General features: G+C 60.3%; 1 protein-coding gene across 1 annotated transcript; it reads left to right on the forward strand.

Annotated features, from left to right (window-relative positions):
• The first annotated feature begins 6,905 nt into the window (after nt 1-6,905).
• Nucleotides 6,906-11,729, forward strand: LOC140193660 (maestro heat-like repeat-containing protein family member 1). Its single transcript, XM_072250817.1, has one exon. The coding sequence runs from the start codon at nt 6,906-6,908 to the stop codon at nt 11,727-11,729; it is 4,824 nt and encodes a 1,607-aa protein (XP_072106918.1).
• The last annotated feature ends 4,364 nt before the right edge of the window (nt 11,730-16,093 follow it).

Here is a 16,093-nt window from a genome sequence, read left to right on the forward strand (position 1 = left end):
ACTCTGTGTCTGACTTTGAAAGTGGGGCTGAATTTAAAATTAATTGCATTGACCTGCAATTCGATTCATCTTCCTTAATTATCGAAGAACAAGGAGCAGTCACATTGAAACCCGATGTCTTCAGGGTACAGGGCAGAGGAGATATTGAGATATTTCCACAAGAGTCTCGAACAGAAGGGACAGTTACTGGGTTTGGCCTAGTATGTTAAAGGTGAGATGTGTAGGAATTTCTCACGGGGGCAGGGATAATCTCTGAAGTTCTCTCCCCTGTGGAGATGTGGAGAATGGATCACGGGGGTGGGGGGATAATTAAGAAGGATGGAGAGATCGGGGGCAAGAGGGCTGTGGAGACACAGCCTGGGTCAGATCAGCCATGGTCGTATTGAAAGCCAAATGGCCTGCAGCTGGCTCTCCTGTCTCCTGCGGCGTCCCTTTAACACGGCGGTCGTTTCCTCTGTTTGCAGGCAGACTGTGAGGACACGCCGGCTGGGGCGGGTTCGTGAGGAGCAGGAGATCGAAGCCGGGGGAACCTGTGCCCGTGGGACCGCCCAGTGACGAGATGCCCACGCCCGGTAACCCTCCGGCCCATGCCCACCAGCGACACATCGTGATTGAGGTGGGCGGCCAGAGGCTCTCGCTCGCTGGGCAGGAGCGGTGGCTGGTCAGTCTCCTGGAATGAGACACATCACCTCCATCACAATGAGGGGAGGCGGGGGGAGAGCGAGAGCGAGACACGCAGGGTCTGTTGGTGTAGCCCGGGGCGCGTTTTGTCGACGGTGCAAAGTGCAGCCACTGTGGTGGTGGGGGCAGGCGGGGTTTCGGAGGGTGAATGGGGTGCCGATCGGGCGGGCTGCTTTCTCCTGCACGGCGTCGAGCTCCTCGAGGGTTGTTGGAGCTGCGGCTTTTGTGATGCAGGTTTAATTTTGGCTGGACAGTATTAAACACCAGAGACTCTGCGGATGCTGGAAACCCAGAGCAACACACGCAAGATGCTGGAGAAACTCAGCAGGCCTGGCAGCGTCTCCCCGAGGCCCCCTGTTGGCCACGCTTAATCATGGACGTTGTGTCCCAGCTGTCTAGATACACAGGCCAGGGCAGTACGACATGGAGAGCAAGCTGTTGCCCATGTAGCAAGTTCCCCCCTCTCCACCGATACAGTTTGGCACCAGTCAGTGTTGAACTCGACGTGGGACTGCCTCAGGGACTCCAGCTCCAGATTTTTCCCTCAGAGTTCACTCCCAGAGTCGTCCTCGTGAGTGTGTACAGCCGCAAGGCAGCAGAGGTTTGAGATCGGAGGTGTCCTTCTCCCAGACGAGCTGCCGACCACGGGCTGACGAGCCCCTTCTGCCCGAAGTGACCGGTTTTAAGGCGCCGGTAACTCACCTTCGCCCTTTCTCCTGTCAGTGGAAATGGTTTCACCGGGCCGCATGAGAAGGCCGGGAGCTGGGCTTGGTTGTCAGGGGTTGTGCTGCACGCCATCAGGAGCATTTAATAGGTTGTGGGAGCTGGTCCCCATTACCAGCCCAGCTCTAACACCTGTAAGGAACCAGGCAGCATCTGTGGAGGGGAATAAGCAGTTGACGTCTCAGGCCGAGACTAAAACTGGCCCTGGATGCAGGAGAGATCTGTTCTGACTGACTAGTGGGCTGGATTAGGGTCCAAATTGTCATTCTTACAGAGATTTCCTGTGTCGTTTTACCTTTCTGCATGCTTATTTTTGATCTTTGTATAGTTGTCTGTAAACTCTTAGTAAGTTCTGTTTTTGCTTCTAGTCTGCTGTGGTTTCTTTGCCCCAGAGCTGAGATAATTTACTGCCTGCTAAACTGGTTTCTCATCTAAACTGGGCCAGAGGTGCTTACAGAGTAAAAGCAAACCGTGTGTTCGCGTTCCTTGTTTGCAGCCGTGTACACCTTGTTACAGTGTTAATTCCAGTTTTCATTCCCATGTTGGTCCACGGCCTCTGCTGCAGCGGTGAGGCCTCTCAGGCTGGAGGGGGGGGGCAACACCTCATACTCCGTCTGGGTAGCCTCCAACCCGGTGGCACGAACGTCAATTTTTCCCCAACTCCTGGTAATCTCTCCCCCCCCCCCCCCACCTGCCTATCACCTCCTGTCAGGGCGCTGGAGCAGGGATCCAACCGCAGACCCAGTACTGTGCACACAGCGATATTGATGGAGTAGCAAATCTCAAGGTGCAAACAAAGTCGGCGTCAGAGTTCAGGCAGAAATCAAAACATCCAGAGAAATCCAAAAACCAGAATCGGGAAACAGGCAGAGTCGATATTCAGACAGACAGAGTACAGATACGAATGCTGGAAAGGCTCAGGAAAACTCACAGGCACAATCTGGCAACAATCAGGTGAAAACACAGGACTGGAATACACTGAGCAATAAACAGAGAGGCAGGTGATAGGTGGAGCACAATGAGACCCAGGCGGCAGCAATACAGGTGATAATGGGAAGCAGATGGGAGACGGAGTACTGAGTGATACAGGGGCCGGAGTAGAGCAGGAGCACATGGCGATACAAACCCACAGACTGACAGCTAGGGGGAATGGCACAAAAAGACAGTGTTCAACCGGAGGCACTGACACCTCCCTCTGGTTCCCCTTCTCCCATGCTTCACTCCCCTATCAGATTCCATCTTCTTCAGCCCTTAACCTCTCCCACCTATCACCTCCCAGCCTCTGACTTCATTCCCCCCCCCCCCAATCATCCACCTTTCCCGCCAGCCGGTCTGGCCTATCTTCTCCCAGCCTCTGACTTCATTCCTCCCCCCCCAATCATCCACCTTTCCCGCCAGCCGGTCTGGCCTATCTTCTCCCAGCCTCTGACTTCATTCCTCCCCCCCCCAATCATCCACCTTTCCCGCCAGCCGGTCTGGCCTATCACCTCCCAGCCTCTGACTTCATTCCCCCCCCCCCAATCATCCACCTTTCCCGCCAGCCGGTCTGACCTATCACCTCCCAGCCTCTGACTTCATTCCTCCCCCCCCCAATCATCCACCTTTCCCGCCAGCCGGTCTGGCCTATCTTCTCCCAGCCTCTGACTTCATTCCTCCCCCCCCCAATCATCCACCTTTCCCGCCAGCCGGTCTGGCCTATCTTCTCCCAGCCTCTGACTTCATTCCTCCCCACTCCCCCAATCATCCACCTTTCCCGCCAGCCGGTCTGGCCTATCACCTCCCAGCCTCTGACTTCATTTCCCCCCCCCCCCCCAATCCACCTTTCCCGCCAGCCGGTCTGGCCTATCTTCTCCCAGCCTCTGACTTCATTCCTCCCCACTCCCCCAATCATCCACCTTTCCCGCCAGCCGGTCTGGCCTATCTTCCCCCAGCCTCTGACTTCATTCCTCCCCCCCCCCCCCAATCATCCACCTTTCCCGCCAGCCGGTCTGGCCTATCTTCTCCCAGCCTCTGACTTCATTCCTCCCCCCCCCCCAATCATCCACCTTTCCTGCCAGCCGGTCTGGCCTATCTTCTCCCAGCCTCTGACTTCATTCCTCCCCCCCAATCATCCAGCTTTCCCACCAGCCGGTCTGGCCTATCTTCTCCCAGCCTCTGACTTCATTCCTCCCCACTCCCCCAATCATCCACCTTTCCCGCCAGCCGGTCTGGCCTATCACCTCCCAGCCTCTGACTTCATTCCACTCCCCCCCCAATCATCCACCTTTCCCGCCAGCCGGTCTGGCCTATTACCTCCCAGCCTCTGACTTCATTCCTCCCCACTCCCCCAATCATCCACCTTTCCCGCCAGCCGGTCCGGCCTATCTTCTCCCAGCCTCTGACTTCATTCCCCCCCCCCCCCAATCATCCAGCTTTTCCGCCAGCCGGTCTGACCTATCATCTGCCAGCTGGTATTCCTCCCCCTCCCCGTCCCGCTCACCTTCTCAGTCTGGCTTCGGCCCCCTTCGCAGTCCTGATGAAAGTCCTCTCCGCAGACGCTGCCTGACCTGCTGATGTCCTCCAGTATTCTGTGTGTTTGCCATAGTTACAGTTCCTTTGTTGCCTCTCTGCCTTGCTTGCTGGTACAGGCTGACCCTGTCTGAGTTATAGTGAACTACAGTGCACAAACAGGCCCTTCAGCCCATCTAGCCACATCCGGACCATAGCCCTCCTTTCCCACCCCCCCCATCTAAACTTCTCTTAAGCAATACATTCGGGCCCTCACCCATCACTACTGCTGGCAACTCATTCCACACACTCGTACCACCCTCCGAGTGAACATCTATGGTGAACTATAGTCAATGTCTGCGGTGAATGTCTATGGTAAACTATAGTGAACTGTGGTGAACAACTGGTGAACACCTGTAGCAAACTTCTGCGGTGAACATTTATGTTTAACTATGGTGGTGAACATCTGTGGGGAATTATTGTGAACAGCTATGGTGATCTGTGGTGAACATTTAGGGTGAACAGCTGTGAACATTTATCGTGAACATCTATAAGGAATCATGGTGAGCATTTAGAATGAACTATGCTGGTGAACATCTGAGAAATTATCATGAACAACTGCGGGATCTGTGGAGGACATCTGTGGGGAATTATGGTGTACAACTATGGTGATCTGTGGTGCACATATATGGTGAACACATGGTAAACTATGGTGAACAACTAATAAAGGGATCATTACCAGTAGATTTGCACCTCATTCCTCACTTCCAAAGAACCTTCTGGACAACATAATCTCCAGGGGCAACAACATGGCATCGCAGACAGGATAGCTGAGAGGACTGCAGAACTCGTCGGCTGGGAATTGCCGGGAGAGGGTGTGCTGGAAAGGCACAAGGGATCCATCCCTCCACTTACAACCACTTGTGCACCCTCCAATTTAATTGTTTATCACTGAAAGGGTCTTCAGCTTCCCCATCCCTCCCCAATTGCCTTTCAACTCCTTTTCCAACACACTCTAGCATTTCCTCCCCAGCCCTCTCCCCAGTTCCTTCCCCTCAACTCTCTTTCACGATTCCTCTGTCATCTCTCTCCCTCTGGAAATCCCTGCCCAACTCTTCTTTGAATTATTTCTGGAGATTCCTCCCTAACACCCCCTGCCGCCTCTCCCAGCTGACATAAGTAATTCCTGTGTCCTATGAGGAGCGTCTGAAGGCTCTGGGCCTCTACTCACTGGAATTCAGAAGAATGAGGGGTGACCTCATTGAAACCTATCGAATGGTGAAAGCCTCAACAGAGTGGATGTGGGGAGGATGTTTCCTGTGGTGGGGGAGTCTAAGACCAGAGGACACAGCCTCAGAATAGAGGGGCGTCCTTTTAGAACATAGATGAGGAATTTCTTTAGCCAGAGAGTGGTGAATCTGTGGAATTCATTGCCACAGACAGCTGTGGAGGCCAAATCACTGGGTATATTTTAAGGCAGAGGTTGATAGATTCTTGATTAATCAGAGTATGAAGGGATACAGGGAGAAGGCAGGAGATTGGGGGGGGGGCTGAGAGGGAAAATGAATCAGTCATGACTCGATGGGCCGAATGGCCGACTTCTGCTCCTATGTCTTATGGGGTCCGAGCCTACATTCCCCTGATCCCTTGTGCCCAGATACATCTCCCCATTTCCCTAACCTGGACTCGGTTCTGACCCTAGCCCTGCCAGACAGGTGAGGTTTTCCACAGGGATGGAAGGCGTGAAGATTCTGGAGACATAGGCAAAGTCTCCCACCACCCGGACCAGCAGCTGACAGAGTGAGGGGGCAGCAGGGTAGTAGATTCCTGCACACCGGGGGAGTGGGGCGGGAATGAACCCACCACCGACCTGGCACGTCACTGGGACGGGGGAGGATTTCGGCGCACGCCCGTGGTCACGGAGAGCGTTCAGGCAGCGTCTCTGTCGGTTGCAGTAGCAGGCGTTATCCGCACCATCACAGACATCTCGCCCGTCGCTCTCTCACACAGAAACACACACACTCTGTCAGCCACATACACACTCACTCACAAATATACACACAGATTCACTCAATCGTACACAAAACACCCGCCGGTGGTCGGAATGGAACCCGATTCTCTGCAGGCGTGGAGCAGCGGATCTACGCACTGCACACCTCTGAACTGCCAGGAATCCTGGCCATCGATCCCCAGGTTCAAAGTCTGTATCACCCCTCAAAACAAGGGACTCGATCTCGGTCGGTCGCCGGCACCGTTACACTCGGGCTGGGGTAACCGCAGCTGAAGTCAAGACAGAACCACGGGAGAATGAGCAAGCAACGCTCAAAAACGCCGGAGGAACTCGGCAGGCCAGGCAGCATCGCTGGAAACGAGGAGACAGTCGACGTTTCGGGCCAGGAGTTTGAATGGGCTCACCTGTTCAACTACAGTGTCCATCTCGTTCCCCTTCACGAATCCCGGCGGCTCCTGTCCCAGGCACGAGTCAGCCGCCGCGCCGAAGGTTCCGTCCCGGCGAGGTGGCGAGCGCCAAACCCGGCTCCGGCAGCCCCAGGCAAACTTCACAGTGCGGACAGTGATCTCACAGTAGGGCCGCTGGGGCGGGGGAGGGGGGAAGGGGTTTGAAGGAGTTGGGCGGGGTTGGCACCGTGGCTTTGGGGGACGCGGGTAAGATTCAGGACGGGACTAGAGTTCTCGAGAGGTTGGCTTAACTTTCTGCTGGGAGCCAGGGCCTCCAGAACGGGGGACCCAGGGCAGAGCTGGGAAGGCACAGGCCGCCTTAGGCCGGGCGGGTGTCCAGAGGGGGGGGGAGGCGGGGTTTAACTGATCCGTCCTGAGGACGAGGTGGAAGGGTGGGGTATTTCCCAGGACGTGGTGCCCAGGAGAGGGAGGAATGGTCTAGAAGGGCGGAAGACCAATAGAGAGAGGATGGAGCTGCCCAGAGAGGACCCGGGGTTCTAGAGGGGCGGGGAGGGGGAGGTAGGAGGTGAGCGACACCCAGAAAGAGGGGACCAGCGATGCAACCAGCGGGCTCCTGCGGCCTGGAGTCCTCATTGAGAGCGCTGTGCGAGGCGGCCGGCGACCGGGACCGGGGGGTGAGGGCGCAGGCGGTCCTTTCCCTGCGGGAGTTGGGGGGCCGCCGCCCGGAGCCGGTGCTGGCCGCCTGCCACGACTACCTGAGCCGGCGGGGCCGGCTCGAGGACGAGCACCGGGCCGCCGTGCTGCGCGGCATGGCCGACGTGGCCAGGGAGGCCGGGCAGCGGGTGGGTGAGCTGCTGGCCAGGAAGGTGGCGGCGGCCGCCCGCCAGGAGCTGTCCGGGCCGGAGGAGGCGCTGCGGGGCGCCTCCCTGGAGGCCCTGAGCGACCTGCTGGCGGCCCTCGGCCGCACCTTCGCCCAGGAGGTGCTGGAGGAGCTGCTGCAGGACCTTGGGTCCCCCGAACTCCCCGCCCTGCGGGCCCTTGCCCGCCTGGTCGAGGGCAACCCCCGTGGTACGGTGGCCCAGCTGCCTGGCATCCTGGAGGCCGCCCTGCCCTTGCTGAGCCGGGCCCAGAACGACCGGGCGAAGGCAGCCCTGGCCTCGGTCCTGGGCTCCTTCAGCCGCGGTATCCTGGCCTGCCAGAGCGAGCCGACCGAGTCCGCGCCCGGGAAAGAGGCCTTCGCCAAGGAGATGGAGGCCGCCTACCAGGTCCTCTTCCACGACTGGCTGCCGCGCAGGGACGCCGGCCTCCGCCGCGAGGTCTTGTCGGCGCTGGGGGATGTGGTGCGCCTGCTCCCTCCCGACCGGCTGCGGGAAGAATTGCCAGCGCTGCTGCCGGCCCTGCTGGCCTGCTACCGGCGGCAGGCCGAGGCCCAGGCCGTCACCCGCTGCCTGGGCCGGGTGCTGGAGGCCGCCGTGGCGCTCGGGCACGAGGCCCTAGAGCACCAGGCTGAGGCCCTCCTGCCGCCCCTCCACCGCCAGGCCTGTGGGGCCTCCGGGCCCAGCGCTGAGCTGCTCAGCTGCTTCGCCACCCTGGCCCAAGCCTCGCCAAGTCAGCTGCTGGGATTCCTGAGCCGTCAGACAGCGGGTAGCGAGAGGGGCCGGCTGGGGACCCTGGTCGTGTTACGGCACCTACTGGGCTCCCGCCTGGGCCAGCTGCAGAGCAGACGCCCGGCCCTCTTCTCCAGCCTGAGGCCTGCACTGTCAGATTCCAGCAGGCGGGTCCAGAGGGCTGCCCTGGAGGTGGTGGAGGGTCTGGTCACCGGCGGTTACCTGGAGGGGGAGGTGGGAGAGCAGGGGGAAAGGGAGGGCAGGGAGGCAGTGCTAGAGTTTGTGGTGTCCCAGTGCGGGCCGGCCGAAGCCGAGGAGACCGAGCTGAGGGCCCGGGCTGAGGAGGTGCTGGGCCGGGCCGTGGCGAACGAAGGCCTGGAGCGGCTGCTGTGGCCGTCGCTCCTGGCCTACGTCACCCCGGTGCGGTACACGGGCGCTCTGGCCCCCCTCTGCCGGGCGCTCGGCCTCCTCTGCAGCAGGAGGTGCCAGGCCGGCCCCGAGGCCCTGACTCTCGAGGCCGGGACTGGCCTGCCCACCGCGCAGGCCCTGCTGGTCCGCCTGCTGGCTGCCGCCTCCCTGCCCCACGAGGGCGGCGGGCGGGGAGCCCCGGCCCTGAGGCTGCTGCTGGTCCTCGGCCCCGCCCTTCACCCGGCCCTGGAGCGGCCCTGGCGTGCGGAGCTACCCGACCTGGCGGGCTTCCTGGAGCGCACCCCCGGGGACACCTTCCCGCAGCAGCAGTGGGAGAAGAGCCTGCTGCTCCTTCTCTTCAAGAGCGCGGAGGCGGTGGCCGACGCCAGCTGGAGCCACCGGCTGGCCGAAGAGCTGGCCGCCCTCATCGGAGCCTGGCAGGCGGCCCCAGCCTCCCCGGCCCTCCGCACCCTGGTGCCCAAGGAAAGGCAGTTCCTCTTCAAGTGCGTGGGCATCGTGCTCCAACACAGCGGCTCCGCAGAGCTCATCGGCCGCCACCTCCGGCAGATGCTCCACAGCGTGCAGCCCGGCGAGCCGGCGGAGAGGGAGGGCGCGGCGATCGGCGTGGGCCTGTGCGCCATGGCCCACCTGGACGAGACCCTGGCCCGGCTGGAGGACTTGGCCAGGCCCAAGGCCTCGAAGAAGACGACCAGCTTCTTTGGGGCGCTGATGGAGCGGCTGGACGGCGACGCGGAGAAGACGAAGGGCACCCTCATTCTCTGCTACGGCTACGCGGCCCTCTACGCCCCCGGGAACCTCCTCTTGTCCAGGCTGGAGAGCGGCATCTTGCAAGCCATTCTCAGCCTCTCCAACACCAGGCTGCTGGGGATCAAGGTCGAGAGCAAGGACCCGACCGTCCGGCTCAGTTTCGTCCAGGCCGTCACGCTGGTGGCGAAGGCCCTGCTCGCCAGCAAGCACCGGCACACCTACCACTTGGCCAAGAAGGGCGAACTGCTGGCCGCCATGCAGGGCATCATCCGGGCCGAGTCCCAGGCGCCACTGAGGACCCCCATGCGGCAGCTGGCCCTGGCCGCCTGCGCCCAGCTGCTGAAGCTGGGGCCGCCCCTCAAGAAGGCCTACGTGACCGAGCTGATCAAGACCGGCCTGGACAGCGTGCTGGGGCTGCCACTGGAGGAAGAGGGCGCGCGGGAAGAGGACGGCGCTCGGCAGGGCCTGTACGGCGAGGCCCTGGCCGCCCTCCAGGGGCTGCTCGACGAGATTCTCCTCCAGGACCTCAGCCCCGAGGGGCTCTGGGCCATCTTCAAGCACACGGAGGCCTGGCTCGCTTCTGCCAAGGACCACGAGAGGGAGCGGGCAGTGGGCGTCGCCCGCAGGCTGACAGCGCTCTACCTGAAGGAGACGGGCGCGCAGGCCGGGACGGAGTTCGGGCACCTGGGGGCCATGGTGGGGCGCCTGACTCCCCGCTGCGCCGACCCGGTGCTCGGGCTCCGGGGCCAGGCGCTGGCCAGCGTCTGCGCCCTCTTCGACGTTCACCTTCGGCAGCGGGGCCTGGGCGAGGGCCGGCCCGACGAGCCGCTGGAGCGGCTGCGGGCCTGGGGGGACCAGCTCGACCGGTGCGACCACCAGCGGCTCCTGCAGGCCCTCGCCGACCTGGCCGCGGCCCTCTCCCGACACCTCCCCCGCGGCCAGGTTGCCCCGCTTCTCTTCGCCCTCTTCGAGGGGCTGGACGAGCCCTTCCCCAGCTGCTCGGGCGCCGCCGCCTTCGTCATGAACACCGTGGCCCTGTCCTGCGGCCCAGCCATGCGGGGCCGCGGGGCCGAGATCCTGCGGGCCCTCGCCGTCCGCCTCCAGTGGAGCGCCTCCGACCAAATCAGACTGTCCGTCATCCGCTTCATCATGCTGCTGGCCGCGCAGAACACGGCCGAGATGGTCCCCTGCCTCCTCGCCTCTCCGCTCCCCCTCGACCGAAACACCCAGGACATCTGGTGCTCGCTGGGTGGCGAGACCCCGCTGGCCACGGCCGCCATGGAACTGCTGCTGGAAGTCCTGGGCCCCGGGGAGAAGACGGGGACCCCGCCGCCGGCCCGGAAGCTGGGCCCCTGCTCGGCCTTGGAGCCCCTGGCGGCGGTCTGCGCCCTGCGGGCGATGCTATCCAACCCGGACTCGGCTGAGGCGGCCTCAGCGCTCTACCCCCGCCTGCTCGGCTCCCTGCTGCTCCAGCTCAACTCCGGCGGCGGGGCGGAGGCGGCGGCGGGCGACGCCCGCGCCCAGGCGGCCGAGGCCCTGCGGGCGGCGCTGACGGCCGGCGGCACGGCGGGAGTGGCGGACGGTCTGCGGGAGAGCGGCGGCTGGGCGAAGCTGAGGAGCGCCGACGGACAGCCCGAGGGCGCCGCCCTCCTGGCCCGCGCCATGGCCGCCCACGCCCGGCCCAGGCTGGTCGCCGTCGCCCACCGGCTGGCCGGGGCCCTGCCCGGGGCCGCCGGCGCCCAAAGGGCCGCCCTGACCGCCTTCCTGGGTGAGCTGCTGGCCCAGCCCGCCGCCACCGAGCTCCACCTCACAGACACGCTGGTGGCCTGCCTGCTGGGCCTCCTTCGGGACCCCGTGCCCCACGTCCGCCTGCTCTCCATCCGCGGCCTGGCCAACCTGGCGGACGGGGACCCGCGGCAGGTGGGGCCCTACTGCTCGCAGCTGCTGGCGGCCCTGGTGGAGGGAGCGGGCGACCCCGACGACCCGCAGGACTTGGTCAAACTGGAATCCCTGGCGGGCCTTGCCCGGCTGTTGCCCCTTCTCCCGGAGGGCAGCGCCGTGGCTCAGCTGGGCTCCATTGCCGCCGCCCTGCAGCCCCTCTTCGAGGAGCAGAGCGGGCGGGTGAGGGCCGAGGCCTTCAGCCTCTTCGGCGGCCTGTCCCGCTTCGGCGGCGGCGATCTGGGCCACGTGTACGCCGAGCAGGTCCGCGCCAGCCTGGTCAGCCTCGCCCTCCACGCCCACGACGACGAGCCTGGGGTGTCGCGGGCCTGCAGGTGGGCCCTGGGACAGGCCTGGCCCCTGCTGGACTCCGAGGGGCTGTCGGCGCTCCTGCTGCCCGCAGGCGCCCCGCCGGACTACTGGGAGTTCCTCCGCCGCCTCTCCGAGGCGCTGGTGGCCGACCTCCCGGCCCAGATCGACGGCTACCTGGCGGCGGGCATCGCGTTCTTCCAGAGCCTCCTGCCCCAGATGCGGGGCAACGCCGTGGCCTTCGTCGCCTCCCTGCTGCGCCAGCTGCCCCGCCGGTACCGCCAATCCGTCCCCAGCGGTAACGCCTGCGCCGACATCATCGCCCTCCTGCAGGATCCGGTGGCCAGTGTCCGCGCCGCCACGGCCAAAGCGCTCGCCCTTCTACACTGAAGGCCTGCTCCCCCCATCCGTGTCCGACCTGTCTTGTGGAGGGGGAGCGAAGACTAGACCCTCGGGGCACCGTCGGAATGGCCAGGGGCACAGCCACTCGACTCCGCGCCAGGGCGCCGCAGAAGAGGCTCTCCGGTCGCCATCGAGAAACCGCCCGGCGGGAGCGGCCCTGACCGGGCGCGGGAAGAAGCCCAGCGTTACTGTCCACAGTCGATATATTAAAAAAAATATGCCCCTGGTGGGACGCCGGTCGGTTGTGTTTTTCAACACGAGGACGAGGTGGGGCTGTAGGCGGGACCGCGGTCTCGCTGTTTCGTAGACCCGAGTTCAACCCCGACCTCCGACACTGCCCGAGGGTGGCATTTGCTTGTTTCTCCTCTCTCCCCACCCCCTCCTCCAGACCCCTTCCACGCCCCACAGAAGCAGAGTAAGGCCATTCGGCCCGTCGAATCTGCTCCACCATCCATTATTGTCCCTCTCGACCCCCAGTCTCCCCGTCACCGTCGACACCCTTAATAACCGGACTCAGCTTTAAATGACTCAGCCTCTGTGGCCATGAATTGCACAGATCTGTCGGGGGTGTGGGATTTCAGGACACCATGTGAGAAAAACTGGGGAAGGAGTGAAGGGCGGACGGTCTGGCGGGGTGGCGCGGACTCACGCGAGAGTCAGCAGTAGCCCTAGCAAACTTAACCTCCCAGTAAGGACTTTGGCGCACCAGGTCCGTGATTCTACCTCCCGCCCTAATTCGGGGGAACAATTTGCAGTGCCGAACACCTCTGAGCTTTTTTCTTTCAGCCCCTATTTCCCAAGTCCAGAAATTCCTCCGTCTCGAAACACTGTTCAGCGACTAGGAAGCGCGCAACACGGCGCTCGAAGAGGTTCTGTGCATTAACTGCCCCGGGCTCCACGCTCTCGGCACTGGTACCCCACTCGAGTCCGAGTTCAGTCTTTGGTTCAGACAACACGGGGCAACAAAGGCGTTGCTTTCGAAATACTCCTGGGTGTACCTTTGGGCTGCTGATCATGAAAATCACCATGCAAGTCACGCACCATTTTTATATTTTAAAAAAACACCTATAATTGTTAAAAATATATAGTTTATTCGACCTATATTTGTTATTTCAATTCATAATTCAAGTCAGAGTAACTGGTTGCAAGATTTAGGAAGGCATTTTTTGTTGGGTCCACAAATCGAACAGGACATCAACAACAGGCAACGCAAAGAACTTCTAGCGGGACCGGAGAAAATCGCATGGAAGGCATTCGAGGGTGTTATTACATAGAAACATAGAACGCCTACAGCACAATACAGGCCCTTCGGCCCACAATGCTGTGCCGAGCATGTCCTTACCTTAGAAATCACCCAGGCTTTACCTATAGCCCTCTATTTTTCCAAGGTCGATGTATCCATCAGGAGTCTCTTAAAAGACCCTATCGTTTCCACCTCCACCACTGCCGCGGGCAGCCATTCCACATACTCACCACTCTCTGCATAAAAAACTTACCCCTGACCTACTTCCAAGCACCTTAAAGCTGTGCCCTGTCGTAATAGCAATTTCAGCCCTGGGAAAAAGCCTCTGACTATCCACATGATCAATGCCTCTCATCATCCTATACGTATGTCACCATATATTGAATTGAACTTATTTAAATCTTACATCCGTCCCACAACACGGGGGAATAAACCCCTCTGCGTTATGACTCTGTCGCAACGTACAAACAGGTGGATTTAAAAGTCTGACGGCTTGTGGAAAGAAGCTGTCCCGGAGCCTGCCGGTCCTGGCTTTAATACTGCGGTACCGTCTGCCAGACCGAGCAGCTGAAACAGTTCGTGGTTGGGGTGACAGGTGTCCCCGGTGATCTCCCAGGCCTTCCTTACCCACCTGCTGCTGTAGATTTCCTCAGTGGAGGGGAGTTCACATCCACAGATGTGCTGGGTTGTCCGTACCACTCTCTGCAGTGCCCAGCGATCAAGGTGGGTGCAGTTCCCATGCCAGGCGGTGATACAGCCAGTCAGGCTGCTCTCAACGGTGCCCCTGTAGAAGGTGTTGAGGATTTGAGGGCCCGTGCCGAACTTCTTCAGCCGCCTGAGGCGGAAGAGACGCTGTTGTGCTTTTTTTTTCCGCCACGCAGCCGGTGTGGTGTGTACAGTCCAGGTGAGATCTTCAGTGATGTATATACCGAGGAACTTGAAACTACTCGCCCTCTGAACTGCAGACCCATTGATGCTGACCGGGGCGAGTCTGTCTCTGTTCCTCCTGTAATCCACAATCCCTGATATGCGACCCTGAGGTTCATTTTCTTGCGGGCATACCCAATAAGCCCGTAATAGAATGATAACCACAGCAGAATCGATGAAAGACCGCACCCACCTGGGTGTTCGATCTGTGCGCAAAAGAGAGCGAGATGTGCAAATACAAAAAGCAAGAAGTATTAATAATAAATAAGCAATAAACGTCGAGAAGATGAGATGAAGAGTCCTTGAGAGTGAGACTCATTGGTTGTGGGGACGTTTTAATGATGGGGCAGGTGAAGTTGAGTGGAGTTAGATTATGAGAACACGCAGTCCTCCTTTATTGTCATTTAGAAATGCATACATGCATTAAGGAATGATACAATGTTTCCCCGGAGTGATATCACAGAAAAACATGACAATCCAAAGACTAACACTGACAGAACCACATAATTATACCATATAGTTACAGCAGTGCAAAGCAATACCATAATTTGATAAAGAACAGACCATGGGCACGGTAAAAAAAAAGTCTCAAAGTTCCGATCGACTCCCGATAGTCCCGATAGCAGGCGGCAAAAGGGAGAAATTCCCTGCCATAAACCTCCAGGCACCGTCAACTTGCCGATGTCTTGGAAGTAGCCGACACTGAGTCCGTCCGTCCGAAAACTTCGAGCCTCCGACCAGCCCCTCCGATACAGCCTCCCGAGCACCTTCGACCTCGTCCTAGCCGCCGAAACAAGCAAAGCCGAGGATACGGGGCCTTCAGCTCCGGAGATTCTGGATCACACAGTAGCAGCGGCAGCGAAGAAGGCATTTCAGAAGTTTCTCCAGATGTTCCTCTGTACTCTCACGTCCATCTCCATCAAATCAGGATTGTGCACGGTCCCCTACTTGACAAGTAACAGACATCACCACTGGAGTGGCCGCTGCAAGCCGCGTCGCGGCGCCATCTTCTCCTCCTCTTTCTCGCCAGTGTGAACCAGTTATCCACACTGGTTCAAGAGCCTGATGGGTGAGGGGGAATAACTGTTTCTGAGCATGGGTGGTGCGAGTCCCGAGGCTCCTGTACCTTCAATCACAAACAAGAGGGAAGGTGCAGGTGCTGAAAGACCAAGCAACACACACACACACACACACACACACACACACACACACACTCACACACACACACACTTCTGGAGGAAAGTTCCTCCGGCATTGTGTGTGTGTGTGTGTGTGTTTGTGGGTCTGTGTGTGTGTGTCTGTGTGTGTGTGTGTGTCTGTGTGTGCGTGTGTGTGTCTGTGTGTGTGTGTGTGTATGTGTCTGCGAGTGTGTGTGTGTGTGTGTGTGTGTATGTGTCTGCGAGTGTGTGTGTGTGTGTGTGTGTGTGTGTCTGTGTGTGTGTGTGTGTGTTTTGCTCCTGTACCTTCTTCCTGATGGCAGCAGGCAGAACAGAGCGTGTCCCGGGTGGCGGGGGTCCCTGCATCGACGGACGCTGCTCTCCGGCGATGGCGTTCCCCGTAGATGTGCCCGGTGTCGGGGAGGGCTTTACCCGTGACGGACTGGGCCGCATCCATTGCTTTTCCGAGGTGTTGGTGCTTGCTGATTGGCTTTGAAGGGGTGGCGGTGCGGGGTGCCGAGCTGCAGCGGGTAAGGAGCAGCCGGAAGGGCGCATCTCCGCTGTCCAGACGTTGCAAACATCCGATTGTTGTTTTCTTTCATTCTCTTCCCCCGGGTGGGGGGGGGGGAACCTGAGCCCCTGTTGATTTTATAAACACCCCTCAACCTGCTGCACTGCAAGGGATTTGCAGTTCCAGCCTGCCCGAACCTCCCCCGACAACCCGGGCCTTGGAGTCCTGATAGCGTGGCGGCGGCGCTCCAGCGTAGCGCGACTGGTGCGCCGGGAGAACGGGGTTCGATTCCCGCCGCCGCCCGTGAGGAATGTGTATGCGTCCGCGTGAGTCTCCCCCGGGCGCAAACAACAGGAATTCTGCAGATGCTGGAAATGCAAGCAACACACATCAAAGTTGCTGGTGAACGGAGCAAATTACTGGTTTTTCAACTGGACCTACCAGCCTTCTCCTTCCCACCCTCCCCCACCTTCTTTATAGGGCCTCTGCCCCTTCCCTCTTCAGTCCTGACGAA

Source organism: Mobula birostris, unplaced genomic scaffold (assembly GCF_030028105.1).
Source record: "Mobula birostris isolate sMobBir1 unplaced genomic scaffold, sMobBir1.hap1 scaffold_686, whole genome shotgun sequence".
Lineage (NCBI taxonomy): Eukaryota > Metazoa > Chordata > Chondrichthyes > Myliobatiformes > Myliobatidae > Mobula > Mobula birostris.

Coding starts and splice junctions, on each gene's coding strand:
- LOC140193660 (XM_072250817.1), top strand. CDS start 6,906: ATGCAACCAGCGGGCTCCTGCGGCCTGGAGTCCTCATTGAGAGCGCTG.